Below are 22411 nucleotides of genomic sequence, written 5' to 3'. Positions count from 1 at the left end.
TAGAGCCACTGACCTGGGAGGTCCCTGTCTGGCCATCTCTGGTCTCTGACTCCTCTGACTCCTCAGCATGAAAAATCCAGCCCAGCCCAGCAGTCTGGCCACACTTTTGGCATTCTCTAGAAATGATGGCTAAGAAGTTAAATGAAAATGAGCCAAGCTACAATACTCTAGTGACTGTGGGTCAGTGGTTGCCAGGGGCTGCGGGGTGGGGGTTTGGGGAAGAAAGGAGGAAGCCGGGAAGGACTGTGTCAGAAGGTGGGAGGAGGGGGTTGATGACAAGGGGACTAACTGGAGGGCATCTTTCGGAGTGATCCAACCTATATGCAATTGTAAAATAACTCATTAAACTGTACATTTAGAATTGGTAGATTTTATTTTGTGTAAGTTACACCACTAAACCTGATTTTTTAAAAATGACCAAAATGAAGTGGAGACATTACCTATGAATGTAAATCATCTGACATCCTCCGGGAATAAAATGAGTAGGGGGTCTACAGTTTTTCCCCAAAATCTCCCCTCCCATTTTGTCATTTTTTGCCCACTTTTCGGATCACCCACTCAGTCAGTGTCAACTGACTCAGATGGGCAGTTCGTAGCAGTATAGAAGTAGCAGAGAAGAAAAACATAGTTATCTAGGAACAAAACTAGTCTGTTGCTTTTTCTAAAAAGGGAGGCATACATAATTCATATCAAATCACTATGGGTCCCTTCTTACCGAGAGTGGTGGTGGGGCAGGGACAGAGAAAGAAATTAGACAGCATAGAAAGCCTGTTCAGCTCAGAGCTTGCTTACGCAAAGGGGATGCCCTAAAGGGGTCACAGAGCCAGAAGGACCTGAGAAGAGCAGAGTAAGAGCCGGTGGGTGGGGCCATCAGCAGGAAAATGGGTCTCAGCCTAAGGCACTGGGAATCAGAATGGGAGTTAGACTGCTGTGCTGGCCATCTCAGAGCCCCTGGCTGCAGGGTCCTACTGTGCAGCCATAACAATAATAATATTAATAACAATTATTAATATTATTATTATTATGCTATGGCCTGCACTCATGTAGGTGATGCATGGACACTCGGGGATAGAATAGGCAGACAGGAAGCTACCAGTAGTGGGAGGGGCAACTAATAAACAATAAACTAATATTATATTAAAATTAGCGAGGGCCTCTTTTCAGAGCTGCCATTAAGGTGCTCGGTAGCTTCCAAGGGAAGGTATGGCTGCTTTGGGGTGAGGCCCGCTCTTCATCCAGCAACTAGCACCAGGCCTGGTAGCTACCAGCCCAGCACTCGCCTGTATCAGGGCATTCCTTTCTGAAGCAGTTTGTATCTCCTGGTCCTCAAACTGCAGGACAATGAGGTGACAGTCACAGATGACAGGATCAATGCCCTCATTACAGCAGCTGGTGTGAATGCTGAACCCTTCTGCCCAGGGTTGTTGCAAATGCCCGCCCTGGTCAACATCAACATTGGGAGCCTCATCTACAACTTAAGGGCTGGCGGCCCTGCCCAGCACGAGACCCTGCCCCCTCTATTCCTGAGGCCCCTCAGTGGGGGAGAAGAGAGTGGAAGAAAAGAAAGAAGAATCTGAGGGGTCCAACGATGACAAGGGCTTTGGTCTTTTTAACTAAATCTTTTTGGTAACATGTTCAATAAAAAGCTGAACTCTTTAAAAAATTAGTAATAAGTGCTCTGAAGGACTAGAATAGAGTGTGGTGACAAAATAGCCAGTTGTGGTGGAGAGGAGGACCTATTTAGAAAGGATGGTTAAGAAACTAAGAAACATACCACCCACCTTTTACATCAAATTCCTGGAAACATGAAAGTTCACTGTAAGGAGGTAGGGTTTGAGCCCATTTCACTGGAGTCACAAAGCTCAGCTGAGTTCTGTATTACTGCAATTTATACTAATAATAGAGAAATATGCAAATTGTCCAGGACTCCGTCACAGTAACGACTGAACAGCAGGCTGCAGGATGTGGGGGGCGACAAGGCCCATAGCGGGGTTAGTGAGGGACAACCAAATGACTGAATTGCAGGCTGGCAGGGAGGGTAGTTGGGGGTGACCAGCTGGTGTGGGGAGGGGGGCAGTGAGGGGCGACCAGGCCAGCAGGGGGTGGGGCAGTTAGGGGCGATCAGGCTGGCGGGCAGGTGAGCAGTTAGGAGCCAGCGGTCCCAGATTGTGAGAGGGATGTCTGACTGCTGGTTTAGGGCCTAAACTAGCAGTCGGACATCCCCCAAGGGATCCCAGATTGGAGAGGGTGCAGGCTGGGCTGAGGGGACCCCCTCCCATGCACGAATTTTGTGCACTGGGCCTCTAGTTAAAAAAATAATAGCATAATAACCACTATTCAAAGAGGGCTTAATAAGTACTAGGCTCTGTACTAGGCTCTTTATATATAATCTCACTTAAACCATATAACCATGAGGAATAGGGGTTTTTTTTGTATTTTTTAAAAATATATTTTATTGATTTTTTACAGAGAGGAAGGGAGAGAGATAGAAAGTTAGAAAAATCGATGAGAGAGAAACATCGATCAGCTGCCTCCTGCACACCCCCCACTGGGGGTGTGCCTGCAACCAAGGTACACGCCCCCGACCAGAATCGAACCTGGGACCCCTCAGTCCACAGGCCGACGTTCTATCCACTGAGCCAAACCGGTTTCAGCAGGAATAGGTTTTATTAGCTCCCATTTTACAGATGAAAAAACTGACACTCAGAAGGGTTCAGTAAATTGAATTCACAAACCCAAGAAAATGCAGAGCCAGGATTAGAACCCACATCTCTCAGACTCCAGAGACGACATATAACCAAAAGCTAAAGAGTGCAGTTATCACCAATCTTTACACTGGCCAGTCCACTCATAGCGCCTATGATATACCAGGCACTGGGAGCGCAGCAGTGAACGAGATCTCTGCTACCGCGGAACAAAAGTAGCAGCTCAAAACTGAGGCGAGTGGAGAGAAAACATATAAACCTAGTGCATATCCACGGTCTCCCTGCTGCCACCACCAAGGAAGGGTGTGTGTGTGTATGTGTGTGTGGGGGGAGCTGCCCTTTAGTAACTTCTTCCTCTTTAATTTGAATTTACTGGAATAAAACCATGTGTATGTAAACACAAAGGGAGAGTTCAAGCTATCATTCCTCCCCCAATCTATCATCCCTCCAGGGAGGGTGACTCAGGGGCCCAAATCCTCAGCTTTCAGTGTTTCACCCAAGGTTTGAGGCATAATGGCCTGGCTGGCCCTCTAAAAGTTTCCTGATTCCTCTAAAGTTTCACCATTGGTCCAGGTCTCCTTCACAGAGACTTTTCTCCCTTCCTCTTTTGCAGCCAGCGATGCGCTGAGCCCTGAAGGGTCTGGACCAAAGTGTATTTCCACCATAAGCCTCCACAAGCCCACCCCCACGTCCCACCAACTCCCCTAGAAGAAAGGAGGATTTCTTCAGCCTCTTCCAACTTATAGGAGTTTTCCAACGTTTCTGGCAGAAGAATTTTCGTTTGTTGAAGGAGCAGTTTGACACTTGCAAAGTCTCCCTGCAGGGGTGGGATAAAGGAAACTCGGGAGGATCATGAAAAAGTTGCTGACGTCGCTGAACCAGAGCTGACTCTGGGGGCTGGGGGACCGAGAAATCCTCCCTATCACGAGTGGTCTGTTTTATTGCCTTTCTGTCTTTCAAGCTGGCTTCTCCTACTATGACTCATCTTTCAGAAAATAATCCTCTCCTCCCTCCCAAGAGCTCAGTGCCGCTTTGCCTGGATGCTATCAGTGAGAGAGCAGTTTTCTCAAATGATGGCACAAAAAAAGACTAGGAGGAGAGAGATCTTTGACTGTGGGAAGAAGATTATGTTTTAAAAAGAACCGCTTGGAAACCGTATCTTTATCACAAATACCGTACTGCCTCTGTGATAGAACTAATTAGCACAGGGTTTTTATTGCCTGGTCCTTATCTGGAATTCTTTGATGGCCCTCTGGGAGTCTTATGTCCCCAGTAAGATTCCAGGTGTCTCTGATGAGAGTTACATGGCCTGAATTCCTTGGGACGGAGGTGCCCAGGGCTGTGTGAGGCACTCTGGCTGCTCAGTATTTCTTGATTATCCACTAGTCCAGTGATGGGCAACCTTTTGAGCTTGGTGTGTCAAACTTCGCCAAAAAACTGAGCATAACTCGGGTAGTGTGTCACTTTGAGGAAAAAACTAACTCCAAGACGCTAGTCGCAAATGTTTCATCCTCAGAAGCAGCAAATGTTTCATCCTCAGCATGCGGCCGCGTGTCATCAGAAATGGCTACGCGTGTCAGTGCTGACACGCGTGTCATAGGTTCGCGATCACTGCACTAGTCACTGCTAAATAGCATTCACTGCCTCAAAACAGGAAGAAAAAGAGATACTATCCTGCCCACATCTCTAGAGCAGGATAGAGACCAGATATAGACAGTGGACACGTGTTATCTGGAGGGAAAACAGGGCATAAGCTGATAAATATCTGGGACATGATGAAACCCAGAAGTACCTTCCTGGGCAGTCACTGATTTCAAAAATATCTAGTAATCTATGACGTATCGGAGAGATTTATGTTCTGTTGAAAATCAAGTTATTTTGAGGTAAGCAATGAGAACTCCTAAATTACAGTGGTGCAGAGTCCACCTTCAGCTTATCGGTTATCAGCGGATGTCTCTCTACGTTTCAGGGACAGTGATTTTCAGAGGTGACAGGATGTCATACAGGAAGTAGACTCTACAGAGGGCCTAGCTCCTGTACATATAGGAGCTCAATAAATATGTTTTATTTTTTAAAAACGTATTTATTAAACAAACACTTACATTGCTTTACAGCTACTTACTCATGCTCCTTTCTCTTCCTGCTTTGAGTGTTCTACGTCTTTAGCAGAGACCACAGGGTAAATTGAGAAATTCTGAGCAGCCCCGAGTGCCTGGTGTCGGCTCTGGGCACTGCTGACCCCTCTGTTTTGGTTGACATCGTTCCTAAGAATTAATTAACTTCAGCCTCTGGACTCTGTTCGGGCCGGAGTGTCCTCTACCCTGACCTCATCCCTCCCTCACAACAACCCTGCTGGCGCCTGCTTTTCTGACTTGTGTGCCCTCCTATCCATCTTCCTGCTGCTCGTGGGCTGGAAGCAGATGACACGGCTGATCTTGGTCGCTGATGTTTCAACTGCTTTCGACGTATCAAAATGACAACTGCAGGCAATTCAACCTAATACTGCCTACATTTTAAAGAAGAGAAATGGATGCTTGCACCGGTTAAGCAATTGGTGCTGGATCCTCCCAGGTAGTCGGTCAGTCAATAGCAGTAGTAGCTGCTTCGAAATTCAGTTGGCCTTCTGAACTTCTTAGCATGGTACTACGCACCAAATATTAAGATTTCTTTTCCCACTTAAAACAAAATTTTTTTTTTTTTAAAGAGGGAAATGGGGGCTGTCACTTTTAAGGAGTAGGCTGTGATTTATCGTCCTTGATAAGGAGCCAAAGAACCTCCAGACCAGGGGCGCGCAGCAGGAGCCCAGCAGGAGCCCAGCAGGCCGGCGGCAATTCTTGTAAACGGGCCCCAAATCAATCCCGCGGGGGCGCGGGAAATTCCACCTGGTGAAAAGCCTAGGGAGCGGGGCCGAGCGCACCCGGGAGGGCAGGGGTGAGGAAATCCCCATCCACCTGGTCCTGGAAACCGCTTCAGCTCCACGTCCTTTGTCTTAATGAGAACTCTGGCCTTTCAGGGCTTGTGTTAGCGCCGCTCTCTCTCTCTCTCCGGGAGCACAGCCTGTACAATTTGGATTAAAACTGTCTAGAAGCCACATGCATCTACCCCGGAGCCACCGGAGCGCGAGGCGCCCCCCCCCCAGGGTACCGCCCGGGTGGCGCAGCCGCCTGCGGGCACCAGCGGTGGCCGGGGCCAGAGCCCCCTGCGGCCCCTTTAAGGGCGGGCGGCGACCCACGTGATCCGTGACGCCAGAGCAGGAAGTGTTTGAGGAAGTGGCGCTCGGCTGGGCGATGTAAATTCCCACATTTTAATGTCTTCGGGGTGGTACCAGAGCCCCCAGTTTTTTCTGCCCCAGCCCCCCCGCCGCCCCCGCCCCGTGTCCCCGCCGACAGGTGAGTCCTCGGGCGGGCGTGGGCCGCGGGGTGCTGGGGCCCCCGTGACACCTGCCGACCCCTGGTCCCCTCCGCTCTGCTTGCACCTCCCGCCTCACTGGAGGCCCCTGAAGAAACTTGCGTGGAGTTTAGAAGTCGGGGGTTCCGGGCGTGGAAGCCTGTCTCTGGCGCAGTAGGAGTTGGGAGGCCCCGGGAACAGCCCTTGCCGGGCGGTTCCAGGTGGCTGCTTGCAGGTGGGTGGCTGTGGGACGGAGCCGTGATTCACCGGGACTGTGTGAAGACACACGTGACCGTGGGGAAACCCAGGCAGAGTCTGCCCCTGCCACCTGGGGCCGAAGGGCAGGGCAGGGCGCCCCTCGCTGAAGTCCAGGCTGGGGATCCCTTTTGGAGGTCATGGGCTGTGGGGCATCATCGTCCCCTTTGCACGACTTGCCTCCCTGCTGGCTGACACCTCAGCTGAGGTGCGGGTGGGGGAAAGTGAGAAAGACAAACCTTCGTTACTCAAACCAAAATACACACCAGACTTGCATACAGATTGAAAACCAGCTCAGTTTTTCCTTCTCTTACATGGAAAGGCGAGGGTATCTCTTACCTTCTCCATTTCCTTGAGTTCCATTTTTTTCTTTTCTTCTGAACCATAACCTTTTGTCCCCCACCCCAAATTGCTTACAGAGTTAGCACCGCATCAGTATGAGCTGGTCACCTTCCCTGCCAACCCAGACATGTGGGGCCTGGGAAATGAAAGAACGACTTGGGACAGGGGGATTTGGAAACGTCATCCGATGGCACAATCAGGTAGGGGTTCTGTGCAGCTGGGAAGGGCCCTGGGCAGGCAGGGGTGGGGGCTGTGGAAGACGGGCCCCCCTCTCACTGCCTGTACCCCACAGTGTGCCAGGTGGGTGAATGCTGCGCACCTGTGCCATGGGCTTCTTGGGAGAGAGCGAGAAAGGGGGCCTGAGAATGGGGGTTTCAGGACCGCTAAGCTGACTCTAGGTTAGTGGTCTCCAAGCTTACTGACTATGCCACCTAAATAAATAGTAAAAAAATTTTAAGCTTTCGGCCTCAATTATGTTTTAAATTATATATCTATGCTAACATTAGACTATCATGTATTAAATATATTTTCTTCTAATAGATCAAACATTTATGTTATAAAACATACAGATAGAAAAATGTAAAAGATGAGAATAATGAAACATTTTTAAGTGTCTTACCAGTATTTGCAATACTTCACAGCACAATGTACGCAGAGGCTCACGAAAGTGAGAATTGTTGTTAAGGATCTTGGGATGAAAATCCATATTTCAAATAATTTTTTATAATTTTGAATTATTTGGACTGATTTCTTTTTAGATCTGATTAAAATTCATTGTTTTTGCTCCTTATATGTCTGACCCGAGTTTCCCACACTAGAAGTGTTAGTTCTTTCATTTTTCTATTCGCTTGTGCAGGTGTTACATGTACTGAAATTCTCTGTAGGATCCTTTTTAAGCCCCTCAGCCATTTTATGAAAGTTATTAAAAATGAGAGAATACAGCTCATAATTATAACTAAGCGGAGCACATGTAACCTGCAACTTTCCCCCACAGGCCGCTGTGCACCCCTGCCTGTGAAATGCCCTTTTCCTCAGGACGCCTCGAGTACCAGAAGTGGCAAATGACCTTTTGTCCAAAGGTCTGAGGAGAGTGCCAGATAGTTAATATCAGAAAAGCTTAATTTCATTTTTATTTTTTTTTTGGAATCCAGTTTTGGATCACCCCTGCAGTGCATATACCCAATTTGGAGACCGCTGCGCTAGGGAACTCTCACTCACCAAAAAGCTAAATTAGCTTCTTGATCCAAAATTGAGATCTAGCGAAGCCCTTGAAGGCACCTGCTTTTCAGTCAAGGGCTCCTGAGCACTTAAAAAAAAAAAAAATCTTCATCCGAGGATATTTTTTCCAATGATTTCTAGAGAGAGAGAGTGGAAGGGAGGCAGGAGGGGGAGAGAGAGAGAAACATCAAGGTGAGAGAGACACATTGATTGGTTCCCCTACCTGGGCTGGGGAACCTGCAACCAAGGTTTGTGCCTTTGACCAGGAATCGAACCCTTCAGTCCACTGGCTGACACTCTAACCACTGAGAAAAACTGGCCAGGCCATGAGCACCCTTTTGGACTGAAGGGATGGCACATTGCATACCACCGGCCAGGAGCCCGGCTGCAGCAAGTAGGCAGAGTCATCGAGTCTGCTGGCTAGACAGTAACATTCTTATACCCAACTGGTAAACCAGGCTTCTAGCAAAGCCTACCCCTGGCTGAGGGGGCCTCAGTAACGCCACTGGCTCAAATTTATTCTGGTCAGAGGATAGCCAGGGGTCTAGCATTACAGCAGAAGAACCAGATTATTCTATGGCCCCATGTACCTGGGCTGGGCTGCTTTTCGACACGCTAGGGCTTTTAGAGTCTTGACTATGGCAAACATCTTGCTGCAGCTGAACTAGAGACATCTTGGTTCCCTTCAAAAGAGTTTTGTCCAAATGTACCACTTGTCTGTTATCTCCAGCTCAAAATGCCCTCTATTTGCTCCCTGGGTTTGGAAAGCTATTGTGAGATTAAATTTTCTTTCTGGCTTCATATATATGGGCCTAAGAATATGTGTGTGTGTGTGTGTGTGTGTGTGTGTTACTCTTCTAGAATAACTATTTTCAAGTTCCTTCCCTTGTTAAAAAAAAAAACACACCTTAACTTGTTTTTTCTTTTAAAAAGCCAACAGCCAAGCTCCTCCTCCTCCTGCTGTTTGAGGCCCCTCCGCAGTCTGGCCTCCCTCTGTCCTTCTAGCATTACCGGCCTTTGTTGGTTCCCAACGGGTTTGTCAGCTGAGCCCCCTCTGGGACAAGTCTCCCTCTCCCGGACAGCTTTATATAAATTCTGCCCATTCCTCCAGGGCCAGCCCTAGACCATCTCCTCTATAAACCCATTATAGACTTCCTTCATTCTGCGGGAATTTTGAATTCCTTCAGCTCTACTCATTTGGCATGCCTCATATAATGCCTTTTTGTCTGTGTGTAGGAGTTTTTCTTTGAAGGCTCTTAGTTCCTGGTCAGCCAGGGCTCTTTGTGGCTTTGGGTTTCTTTTACTTCCCCATTCCAACTATCTTTATGTTATATATGTGTCAGGTACACAAAATCATTCATTCAGTCCGTCCACAAATATTGTCTATTATGGATACAATGGTGATTAAAACCCGTTTGGTTTTTGATAAAGACCTTTTTGGAAAAGAGAACGAACCATTAATCAATAATTATAAGTGTAAGCTCCAAACTATGGTAAGTATATCATGGGAGAGGGGCCAAGGGCAGTGAGTCCTTATACTAGGCCAGTGGTCGGCAAACTCATTAGTCAACAGAGCCAAATATCAACAGTACAATGATTGAAATTTCTTTTGAGAGCCAAATTTTTTAAACTTAAACTTCTTCTAATGCCACTTCTTCAAAATAGACTCGCCCAGGCCGTGGTATTTTGTGGAAGAGCCACACTCAAGGGGCCAAAGAGCGGCATGTGGCTCGCGAGCCGCCGTTTGCCGACCACGGTACTAGGCAACAGGGAAGGCTTTCCCAAGGAAGTGGCACCCAGCAGAGACCTGAGGGGTTGACGAAGTTATTTGGGTAGAGAATGTGGGAAGAGAGTTCCAGGCAGAGGGAGCAGTCTGTTCAGAGCCCCTGCGGAGGGGTGGGTCATGGCAAGTAGGTGGGACTTAAAGGCCAGTGTTGACTGGAAAGAAGGATGACAGGGAAACAGGTGCCAGGGAGGCTGAAGTGTAGAAGGTGAGAGTCAGACACTGCTGGGGAGGTTTTGCTGTGATTCAAAAAGCAACAGGAAGCTGTTGAAGGTGGTGCACTCTGACTGCAGGCACAGATTGGAAGGGGCCACGCAGTGGTGTGCTGGGAAATCAGCTGTCCCAAAATAAAGCCCTGATTTCCGCAGAGTAACTAGTCCTATCATGGCTTATTTCAAGCCACTGACAGTTTGACAACCAGTTCTCACTGAATTCCTAAATATTTTGCAATCAGCTCTGAGGAACTGGTACCAGGACCCCGCTGGTACGACCCTGTCATGTGGGGATACCAGTTATGAGGTTTTTTGAGGAGTCCAGATGAGAGATTGGACAGGGCTGATGGTGGTGGAGATGGAGAGAAGGGGGCAGATTTAAGATCTATTTTAGGAGTAAAATTGATAAGACTTGGTGGTGGAATAGAAAGTGGAGGGGCTGAGGGAGTGGGAGGAGTTGAGTGTTCACAAATTCTTAGTGATTGCTTGCTGATGAGCCTGGCTCAGTCCAGGAATTCTGCACCATCCTCCTGGGTTCTTCCTCAGTTGGAGAAATCTGTAGAGCTGCTTTAGGTCCTTGGGGCGGCGGGGGGTGGGTGGGAGGCAGTTCTTGAATCAATGTTCAGGATCAGAACATGAGCATGTGTTGTCAGCTGGATACCCCTCTGTTCAGGACCTCTTAAAGAATTCAGCTGGGCTAGGGTAGTGTCGATTTGCTTAACTATAGTCAAGTATAATGATTATACTTAACATAATCATGCACGTTTTCCTAATACTCTATGTGCTTTATCTTGTCTACAAAAGAGACTATTTTTTTTTTTATCATGAGACATTGCATAAAAGAACTTAAGCATTGGTATCCTCAGTCAGATAAGTGATGCCTAGTAATAGACCCATCATTTATTGAGAGCCGACTACATGCCAGCATTGGACAAGGAATTTTATCTTATTTCAGGTTTTTAAAATATATTTTTATTAATTTCAGAGGGGAACGGAGAGAGATAGAAACATCAACAATGAGCGAGAATCATTGATTGGCTGCCTCCTACATGCCCCCTACTGGGGACCGAGCCCACAACCTTAGCATGTGCCCTGACCAGGAATCAAACTGTGACCTCCTGTTTCATAGGTTGACGCTCAACCACTGAGCCACATTGGCAGGCCGGGGCTAGGTATTTTACATGCTTTATGTCCAGTCTGCACAGTAAACCTAGAAGGAAGTACTATTGTCTTTAATTCCATTTTATAGCGGAGAAAATGGAGCTATAGCTGAGAGGCTAAGCCGCTTACCCAAAGAGGCTAAGCTAGTAAGGGAAGGATTTGGAATCTGAACCTACAACTGTTTGAGTCCCAGCCTCATGCTTTCCCACTGTGGCTGCTCTATGGTGGGGGAATCCAAGGTGGGGAAACCCCTAGGACATTACCAGTTCTCCACAACCAGTCTAAACCATTTCAAAGCACCAAGGGGAAAAGGGAGGACAAAACAGATGTCTTCCTTGTTTAACAGAGAACTCTAAAAAGATTATTTCTCAGTGAGGAAGGGCAGTGTAACAATGACTGCAGCCCTGTGTCCTTGAGGTTCTTTTTATTCTCTTACCAAGCATGGGCCTTGACCATCCTTGCTGCGTTGGTACTCCCTTACATCTTCTGCCCAAGGGTCAGTACAGCCTGGATAGGCTGATAGTTTCAATAAGATCTTTGTTAAAAACGAAAGAAGAGGAAAAGGAGATGACCTGAGTGGCCTCAGCCTGCAGCACCGTGTGGGGAAAAAAGGGGGGTGAAATACATGACTCATAGTCACACAACGTTGGGTTCAAATCCTGGCTCTTACTGATAGCTTCAAGACTTAAGGCCACAACTTCCTCTATGGATTTTATTTTTTAGTACATTTTATTTTTCCCATCACCATTTGTCTCCTGTATGCCCTCTTTCCCCATGGATTTTGAGGATGCTAAGATATTGATCCCCTCGGCTCTGGGCCAGACATGGGCAGCTCTCTGGAAGCACCTGGGAAAGTCCTAGGATGCCTTATAAATATATTCTTTGTGTACTTTGATGTGAAAGGGTCTGTGTCTTGGGTCCCAAATGATGCTTGTGTGAGGATAAAATGAGATCATATACGCATTGCCTGTTATAAAGATAAAGATATAAAAGGTAAGTTATTACTCAACATCCCTTCTTTGAATTAGTACTGACTTTTACTTGTCCCCTCACTGGACAAGACTAAGCTCCTTTCAGCTTATCTGCGTGTTTTGAAGTCTTAAAGACTTTAGTCAGTCAGTTCACTTCGAATTTTTTGAGCACGGACCTCAGCTCCATCACAATCCATCAAGGGAAAAAAAGGACGTGACCTTGTCCTTAATGTGCTTATGCCCTATTTGAGGCGGGAAAACGAATACTTAGGAATTTATCCAGTATATTGAAATTTAAGCACCCCGTTGTGTGGAAATGATACTGGCTACTATCAATCAAGAGTGTCATGTGCCCGCTGGTCTAGGTGCTCTGTCTATATTGTTTTCTTGAATGCTCAGGGGAGCGAAGGCTTCTTGAGGGAATGGAACTTGAGCAGGATCTTGAAAGGAAGTAGACTGTCGATAGTCTGATGGGAGAAGGCAGGGCACTTCAGATGGGTAGAGCAACATGTACAAAGGGCTAGAGAAAGGAAATGGTACCAGTCATTTACTCAAGGCTCACTGTGTATAAGGCAATCCATCTCTTTTTTTTTTTTTTTTTTTTTTTTTTTTAAATATATTTTATTGATTTTTTACAGAGAGGAAGGGAGAAGGATAGAGAGCTAGAAACATCGATGAGAGAGAATCATCGACCAGCTGCCTCCTGTACACCCCCTACCAGGGATGTGCCCGCAGCCAATGTACATGCCCTTGACCGGAATCGAACCTGGGACCTTTCAGTCCGCAGACCGACGCTCTATCCATTGAGCCAAACCGGTTTCGGCAATCCATCTCTTTTTAACACCGGAGCGGGTAGAGTCATCTCCATCTTGTGGATTAAGACCCAGAAGCTTAAGTCATAGGCTCAATGCCACACATTTACCAGGTGAAGGATGAGGGAGTTCCACCCTGACCCACTTCATCCCTGAGCCCCGTGGGTGAGTGTGGAGGCTACTGTGTCCGTTGGGTGTTTACACTGAATAGAGTGGGCTGAAGTCAGAGCTCTCTCAGCACAGACTGTTCAACACTGTTGAGTCAGGGGTAAAGCTGCAGTCAGACCCTGGACCTTTTGACCGTCGGGCCTGGGTTCTGTCACTAGGATCTCTCAGGGCCCAGCTTTGCACCTCCTTTCTGAAACATTCATTTTAGAGGGCAGGGCCTGAGGAGGAATGAGAAGGTTATTACTAATTGCCCCCTTATACCATAATGGCCTGTTGGATGGTGGCCATGGTAACAAGAGACTGGACTTTCTGTGTTAACTAAGGGTTGAATGTACTTTCTGGCTTCCTGTGAGTTTTCCCTGGTCATTAAAAGAAGGCTAACTTTGGGAAGCTGCGCCAGCTCCTATATAAACTAATCTTCCAGATTACTGCTGTGGAAACTTTTATTTTTATTTTTTAAAAAATGTATTTTTTTTATTGATTTCAGAGAGGAAAGCGGGGAGAGAGAGAGAAAGGGGGAGGGAGGGAGGGAGAGGGAGAGAAACATCAATGATGAGAGAGAATCATTGATCAGCTGCCTCTTGCACACTCCCTAGTGGGATCAAGCCTGCAATCCCGGCATGTGCCCTTTGCCGGAATCAAACCCATGACCCTTCAGTCCACAGGCTGACGCTCTATCCACTGAGCCAAACCGGCTAGGGCTGCTGTGGCAACTTTTGATAGCTCTCAGAAGTCTGAGGATGTGTCTCCCCAACCCACCGCCTCCTGCCTTCTACACTTGATAATACACTCACATTTATACACACTTTTTATGTTTGCATGTACAAAAAGCAAAGAATCACAGAAACTCTTAATGACCTTTGTAATGAACTTCATCCAACATAGATAACACTGTTGGCCCCTGTCTCCATTTCTCAAAATACAAACCAATTTTAAATTTTGTCCTAAATGAGGAGTCCACTTACTGAAAGTTGGATAGTGAGATGGTTCCGGGCCAAGTCTAGGATTCCACAGAACAGAGCTGAAACTAGGGGGTTCCAGGCCAAATAAAGAAACCATGTGCTGCTGTTTGAGTTTCATTGCTGGTGAAGAACAAACTCCCCAGGCCTTCACAACCAGTATTCATAGTCTGTTTCTGTGCTGTTTCATCGAATTTTGCTTTCTAGACCAGGCATATTTTAAGCAGCAGAAAGTCAGTGTTTGGGCTTGTAGTTCAAGTGAAATATTACTCACAGAAAACCCGGAATGTTTTAGAATATTTCCAGAGGGCCACTGTGTAAAAATAATTGGTGTGTCTGTAACTGTATGGGACATCCCCAGGCCTAGGAAGTTAGGATTTCCCCTATAACCTTAGGACTCAGCTGAATTGTCTACAAATAGAAAGTCAGTTTTGGTCTCTGCGCCCAGTTTTCCCAGTGTTCATATTACCCAATTTACTCTTTAGTTTGAATTTGAATATTGAGGCCAATATAAAAATCTTCCATCCTTGATATTAATCTTTAAGTATCAAAATCTATTTCTGGATTCTGGGTTGGGCCAGGTGACAGGTGTGTTAGGTTCAATGTTTGTGTTGAGTAGAAGACTACAATTCTCTACAGTTATCCAATGTATAGATAGAGTACCTAAAATATTATCTAAGTCACTTAATAAATCTACCTTTAGGGATTGATTTATCATCATTTTTATGAAGGAAGCATACTGTTTGTGGTAGGTAGAATAATGGCCTATACCAAAGGTATCTTATGTCCTAATATACTGAACCTGTGAATATATGAGGTTTCACGGCAAAGGGGAATTAAGATTGTAGATGCAATTAAAGTTGCTAAGCAGTTGACTTTAAATGGGAAGATTATCCTGGATTGGATGAGGGAGTCAGGAGAGTCAGTGTCTGAGCGATGCAATGTGACAAAGACTCAACTGGTCATGGTTGGCTTTGAGGATGGAGGGAGATGCCCTGAGCCAAGGAACACAGGCACCCTCCATCTAGAAGCTCTAAAAGGCAAGGAAACACATTCTCCCCTAGAACCTCCAAAAAGGAACATGGACCTGCTGACATTTTGATTTTGGTCCAGTGAGACCTGTGCTGGACTTCTGACCTCCAGAACTTTAAGGGAACAATTTGTGTTGTTTTAAGCCACTAAGTTTGTGGCAGTTTGTTATAGCAGCTATAGAAAACTAACTCTTCTGTGAATTGAAGTTAAAATAGATGCACATTTTATTTTTTTAAATATATTTTTATTGATTTCAGAGAGAAAGGGAGAGGGAGAAGGAGAGAGAGAGAGATAGAGAAAAGAAAGAAAGAGAGAAACATCAATGATGAGAGAATCATTGTTTGGCTGCCTCCTGCACGTCCCCTACCGCAACCTGGGCTGTGCCCTGACTGGGAATTGAACCGTGACCTACTGGTTCATAGGTCAGTGCTCAACCACTGAGCCACACTGGCCTGGAAAAATAAGTGCACATTTAAAATATCTTGGTTTAAACTCTCAGAGTCATTCTGAGGTACCAAGCCATGTGTGTCTTCTGCTAACCTGTTGCTTATAAGTCTGTCTATCAAAACATCACATACTGGGTGGACACTCTCAGCAGTGTCACCTCATTTTACAGCTCGGCCCACCAGTCTTCTCTCACTTGTAAAACTCTGCAGTTCCACAGTCTGAGATTCTGTGGTGATCCCATCTGACTGGAAACAAGCATCTGTAATGGCATGTGAGAGCTGTTAACTGATGAAGTTACCAGAGAACTGGGCAAAAAAGTGTGAGTCTGAATGCTGATGGGAAATGAAATTTGAAACTAAATTCAAATAAGTTTGAGAACAGACAGAGGAATTCAGAAGTTCATGATGTAGAGGCTATAATATTTTGTGAGGTGTAATTAAGTCTATACATCAGACTTGAAAAAATGGTATTCTTTTGACACATTTCCTAGGTGGACTTCTACTCAAGTTCACTTGTACAACTGTACTAATTGGTTCAATAGAAACAAAATTCACAATTTTTCAACATCTTCAGAGAGAGCCTTAGGAACAGGCAAAGATCAGGGATCTAACACCAAAGTATGTGAATGATACTTATGGCAGACCTGGTTATCAATGCCTAGTACTACGGGCTGCACCAAGGACTGTTGTCACCAAAGTAGGCATGTGGCTACAGCGTGGGTGAGCCTTAGAAACATGCTAAGTGAAAGATGTCGTCACAAAAGACCACATACTATATGATTCCACTTATATGAAATGTCCAGAACAGGCAAATCTGTAGAGCCAGAAAGTAGATTGGTCGTTGCCTAGAGCCGTAGGAGTTGGGGGTAAAAAGGGGAGTGACAGCTGATGGATATGAGGTTTCTTTGGGGGATGATGAACATGTTCTAAATTTGATTGTGGTTTTGTTGCACTACTCTGAATACACCCCAAACCATTAAATTGTATATTTTCAATAGATGAGTTGTACGGTATGTGAATTATATCTCAATAGAACTGCTAAAAAAAAAAAAAGGTAGGCGTGTGAGGTAACTGCATGATGGAGAGCTTAACCACAGCAATATTGGGGTTTGATAAAAGCAACTTCTGAGAGTAGCTTAAGAGGTGTTGTAAGTATCTGTTTTCTGGAATTGGAGCTGTAAGGGTCAGAGATGCTGCTCCCTTATTTCTGAAGCTTATAGTTTTGACTGTTAGTTTTAGGGTTTGGTTTATTGAGCAGTGATTCAGTGGTCTTACTAGACAACTTCTGCTTGTGTTTAGAGACTTCCATTTTTCCTTTTCTCCCTGGGCAGGTCCTTGTTCCTGCAGGGATCATGGCTAGTTTGGTAAATGTGTGTCTGTGATGCAGTTCTGCTGCCACAAGGACAGCCACATGCACCCTGGGAGGTCTTGCCACGATCCTTGGCATGTGTGTGTTTAAGTCCCATTCAGTACCATATAATTGCTGCACTTATAAGGCTAATAATTATAAGGCTTATGGTTGTTTTCAGTATGCATTTTTATAAAATGAGAAAATCAAAGATGGCAGCACCTCGAGGAGGGCAGCAGTAGGATTTTGGGATGGTTTTGCAATATTTTCTTATTGAGGGGTTACTGTACCGTCCTGCACTCTGTGGCTCTTCCCGGGTGCATACTGAGCATAGGGCTATTGGGGAGGTTCTTGCTGCATGTGCACAGAACACAGTATTGGTATAGCTTGCTCCCTAATGGCAGGACCATTTCCCAGGCTGGTGCCACCAAAGCCATAGCCAGGGGCAGCTGCCGTCCCTCAGCAATCCTGGAGGCCCCCATGGAGGTTGGAGCAGCGTAGTGGTGACCCCCTTGTGGTGTCTGGAACAGCCAAGGCCAGAGCCGCTGTCCCTGCTACTGCCAGTGCTGCAGCCTCAGGGCCTTCCACGTTTAGTCTGTGCCCATGAGCTCCTTGGTGCTGCCTAGAGCACTAAGTCAGAGGGAGGAGTGGATCCTCAGGACCCAGGCAATCGGTTAATTATTCACAAAAATTTTATTACCTTCTCTTCCATTCACAAAACCTCAATTGAGGGCATTGTGCTGGTTAGTAGAATAGAGGTTAAAGTGCATGAGGATAGACAAATTTAACTAAGAAAAGAGGAAATAACCCTATGGCCCAATGGGAAATAAGTCTTTGGTAGGTATGCACAATGGAGGAGTTACCTGTTTAGAGAGGAGGGTAAGAGCCCCTTGCAGTAGGAAGACTGTAGTGCCTGTGCACCTATCAGAGCATAGTCTAGAAAAACACAGGAGTGGGACAAGCGGAGTAACCTTGCTGCAGTGTCAGATGCCTGGGCTGGAGTCATGGGAGAATGGCTGGGAAGGCAGGTTGGAGCCAAGCTTCAGAGGACTTTAAATGCCAGGGGTACCTGCAGAACATGGGTGTTCCCCCAGGAGTGTTATTGGACACCTGCGAGGGGCTCAGCTTCATGACAGTCCTGAAGTTGGGCATCTGTATTCCCATTTTAGAGATGAAAAAACTGAGTCAGACCAAATGGTCTGCTCAAGGTCACAGCGTTAGTAAATGGCCGAGTTGGAATTTGAATCAGTCTGTCTTCCACCTACTATACTAGGCCTGCATTCTCTCTGGAGAGAGAAACATGAAAAAGAAGAGAAACATGAAACATGAAGAGAATGTGACATTAACTATTTGGTTGAGCCATATGGAAGTAGCAGTTGTGCAGGTCAGACTGGTCAAGATCGCAATGTCATATGGTTCAACCTGGTGTGACGGCAGTCGGGCTCGGAGGAATGAGAAATCTCTTGGGCTGGGATGGTCAGCAGAGGTTTCAAGGAGGAGGAGGGAATGGAGCAAGGCCTCGATGTAGACTCTGGATGGATAGAAATAAGGAGAGAGAAGGGCAGGGTGAGAGGCAGGGAGGGTGGAGACCAGCCTGATGGGCTGGCAGGTGACTTGGGGATATTTACCAGCGGATACATAGATGGGCCCCGGGAGATGGGAGGTGATCAAGATCCATGCTTTGGGCTCTAGGGAGACAATTCCCGATTTGACCCATGAGTTTCTCTGTGGTTGGTCATTGGTTGTGCTGATCCTTCCTGTGTGTGCTCTCCCTGCAGGAAACAGGTGAGCAGATCGCCATCAAGCAGTGCCGGCAGGAGCTCAGCCCCCGGAATCGAGAGCGGTGGTGCCTGGAGATCCAGATCATGAGAAGGTGAGGTCTGAGCACCATACGCCGAGCCACTTGGACAGAGCAGCCCCTGGGGAAGATTGGGGGTGGCGGGGGGTGGGGGGGGGGTGGGGAGTGTCAAGGGTACTGCTGGAGCTGAGGGACCATGGGACATTGAAATGAAATCTGGAGGGTGCCAGCTGAACTTTGGGATCTGGAGCAACAGCCCCACCTGCTGCATATCTCAGTCCCCCAATCAGAATACCAGCCAGACTGTCCAGGTAAATGACTTCCAGAGCAGTGGTGGTTAGTGTCCAACGACTGGGCCTTGTCAGGGGCTTCTGGGCAGTTTTATTTGTTATATGAAGGCCTTTAAAATAGTTATCCCAGTGAATTTTCCTTTGTCAGCAAAAAATCCTTTTCCCCCTATATTTCCAATTCCAAGGTGGCATGTGACTCCACTGCTGTGAACCTATTGCTGATATTTATTCCCCCAGTGTGGAGACACGGCCTGTCAGTCCCTAGATGGATGCTGTCCTCCCAGCAGCCTCATCAGCTTGGACGACCTCAAACAGGTGCTCCCTCCACGAACCTCTTAAAAAGGGGAGGCGTCACCTTGTCTGCATGCACATACACACACCCGGGCACACACACACACACACCATCGCCACTCCAGTGGCATGAGATTGGAAATCCCTCTACTTTCTCTGCTTTTAGAAGCAGTTTCGAAGTACAATGAGGACTTGCTATGGGGCACTCAAAAGAAAAATCTAATTGTACTGATGCAGTCACAGAGCTCTTGAGTTCATGGTGCTGAAAGTAGATCTGGGTGGATGCTAACTGACCGGGCACTGGGGTGAGTCGCCGGTTCCTGACCTCTGTCTTCCTACTTACTCCCGAGGGCACTTGGCTATTCTAGGCCTTTGTTAGAAGGCGCGCTTCCATGAGACATGGACAGAGTGGGGAATGGGTTTGAGCCAACGCTTGGGTTCCTCCCTCATGGGTTTCTCCTCCTCCTTAGGCTCAACCACCCCAATGTGGTGGCTGCCCGGGATGTCCCCGAGGGGATGCAGAATTTGGCTCCCAATGACTTGCCCCTGCTGGCCATGGAGTACTGCCAAGGAGGAGATCTCCGAAAGGTGAGGCTTCCAGCGTGGCGGGCACAGCCTGTCCGGGCGGGAGCAGCGGGGAGACCTTTCACCTCTTTCATCATCAGGAAGCTCAGGGAGCCCCGGTGACTTCAGCGGGATTGCTTTTCCTCCTCAAATCCCCCGTCCATGCCCAGTGTGGGGTGTGAATCAGAGGCTCTTACGAGAAAGCCAGGGAAGGGCTCACTGTACGTTCTGCACAGCGATTACTAAAATGACAAGGAAACAGTGACCAGGTCTTCAGTACGGGGAAAGACTGGCCACGCTCCAAAACAAACTTCTCCTCCCTCGGCACGTCAGGGCCACTTCAGCCTCTCATGTCAGCCTCACTGCTGTCCTTTTTAGGAGGGATTGCTCCCACAGATGTGGCAGCAGTGCCCTCAGCGTCCCAGAGTGGAGCAGGAAGGGGGCTGGCTCAGTAGTCAGGGAACCCAGCTGGGGTTCCAGAGCCACCACTGACTCACCTTCTGGGCTCCGCTTTCTTCCTTCTCACACGAGCTTCTCTTTACTAGCACGTACACGTCAGGGCGGGTGATGGCAGCTCTCCCTCAGCTCAGGGACAGTAGTGGGTGTCCACCTCCCCAATGTTCTCTAAAACAGCATCACACATCTTGCTTTTACACATTGCCTCGCTTGATTAACAACCCCCGTGACACTGGTTAAGCACTTACGATTCCCGTGGAAAGGGTGGATATCATGGCCCCGAGAGGTTAGGTGGCTACAACCCTCACAGCTGCAGTGGCCGAGGTTGGCCACAGCCTGCTCGAACCCGAATGCAGGCCACCTCTCCACCAGTGACGCTGAATTTTGCCATACAGCAAGAGGAGAACTGAAGGCTCTGAACAAGACACTTGTTTTGTATTGAAATGTCCCTGTGAGCGCACGTCTCCCTCAGCTCTTCACTCTAGAGCGGGGGTGGAGAACGCCCGGCCCATGGGCCGTATAAGGGAGGTGGGAAGACAGAGAGAGAAGCATCAGTGTGAGAGAGACACATCAATTGGTTGCTGCCCGCACTCAGGGCTTGAGCCTGCAACCAAGGTACATGCCACCCTTTCAGTCCGCAGGCCAACGCTCTTCTCCACCGGACCAACGTGCCACCCTTCCGTCCAGAGGCCGAAGCTCTCTCCACTGAGCCAAACTGGCTAAGGCCAGCAGGCTAATTGTTAAGGTGATAATTGTGTATGGCCCTCGAATGATGTTGTCAACATCCAGATGGCCCTTGGCAGAAAAAAGGTTCTGCACCCCTGCTCTAGGAGGAGGTCCATGCGGGGGTTGCCCAGGCAATTCTTCTGTCTTCACATGGCAGCTTCCCAGCATCACGTGCTGTTCTCATTACTCTTTCGGCCCCTTCCGCCTCCTTTTTTACAAGGAAACTTTCCGTGAAGGCTGATCCGCCCCAGTGGCTTTCTCCACCCCGGGAGGTGGGCGCATCCTGGGAGTGTCACAGCAGGATGTGAGCACAGTCGCTGGCAAGACCGCAGGCAGGGCACTGATAACAGATGAGAAATGGGGAACGTGACAAAGCTTCGATTTTCCCTCTTTATTTTCCTAACCTTTGACAATCATCTGATTACTAACTGCAGTTATTTGAGGAGATAAAAGCCATGTTGTAGTTGAGCAGATGGTTCTTTGAGGGCAATGTAGGAGGTAGGTGGGATGAGACCAGATTGTGGAGGACTGGGCAGAGGACTTCAGACTTGCTCTTGTAGGCGGCAGAGAGCCGGTCAGCCAGGGAAGAAGACACACACACTTCAGCACGATTGGCCCGGCGTGGGCGCAGGGTGCTCTGAGGAAGCAGGAAGTGATTGCAGCCTAAGGGGCCTCTGTCCATGTTGTTACCCACAGGGTGGGGGTGGGAGAACTTGGAGGAGGGTGCTGCTGCCCGGAGTGATGGGGTTCTCTGTGTTCCCCAGATGAGGTGGCCTGTCTTTCCCTCCTCTAAAATGTTCAAAATCTACACCCTGGTCTTAGCGAGACAAGCGTGGCCAGCACACGAGCAAGTGTAAAAGCCAGAACAGACTGAAAGAGCGAAGTCCGTATGCCCTGCTCAGGAAACAGGCCCTTGAGTGTTCATGGTTGTAAGTGTTAGTCAATGACTGTAAACATCAATTGGGAAGTTTTGTCTCTACTGCCAATTTCCAGCAGTATATTGGGCCCCTCAATAAGCTGAGAGGGCCAGGAGGGCAAAGGGGTTAAGTGTTTGGGCTCGAGCCTCAGGTATACACCGCTTCATATGCCAGCTCTGCCTGGAATGGCTGTGTGAGCAGACAGATCGCTGACCCCCTCCATTCTCATGTTCCTCACCTATGAAATGGAAATTCCACCAGTACTCACCTCAGTGGCAGTGGGGAGGATGCAGTGAGACATCGGAGGTAAAGCTTTACCTGGCTTATCTGTGCAGAGGTTAGCCCGGTGCCAGGCACGTAGTAAGTGCTCATTAAATATTCCCTCCTGTCATCATCACCCCACTGGCAAGGCAATGTTGGGAAGTGGTCAGAAGGTGGTTTTTAGCGAGAGCCTTCCACCCTGCCTTTTGTGGGACGGTCAGGCACAGTGGACCAATTGTGGTTGAGCTTAGACTCTGGCCTCTCTCCCTCAAAACTGCAGCGCAGGTGAGACTGAAAATCCCTCATCTT

At 47.7% G+C, this 22411-nt stretch overlaps 1 protein-coding gene across 1 annotated transcript in view; it reads left to right on the top strand.

Moving 5' to 3' along the window:
* Nucleotides 1-6274: 6274 nt before the first annotated feature.
* Nucleotides 6275-22411, top strand: part of IKBKB (inhibitor of nuclear factor kappa B kinase subunit beta) — a 51399-nt gene continuing 35262 nt past the window's right edge. Inside the window, exons 1-4 of the mRNA XM_008143878.3 lie at nt 6275-6327; nt 6767-6889; nt 18578-18672; nt 19649-19766. Coding sequence (XP_008142100.1) covers nt 6785-6889; nt 18578-18672; nt 19649-19766 — 318 coding nt within the window. The 5' untranslated portion in view covers nt 6275-6327; nt 6767-6784. The remainder of the gene's footprint in view (nt 6328-6766; nt 6890-18577; nt 18673-19648; nt 19767-22411) is intronic.

Source organism: Eptesicus fuscus, chromosome 8, assembly GCF_027574615.1.
Source record: "Eptesicus fuscus isolate TK198812 chromosome 8, DD_ASM_mEF_20220401, whole genome shotgun sequence".
In the NCBI taxonomy this organism is placed as follows: Eukaryota; Metazoa; Chordata; class Mammalia; order Chiroptera; family Vespertilionidae; genus Eptesicus; species Eptesicus fuscus.
The sequence above is the reverse complement of the archived record's forward strand: the minus strand, read 5'-3'. Positions and strand labels throughout refer to the sequence as shown.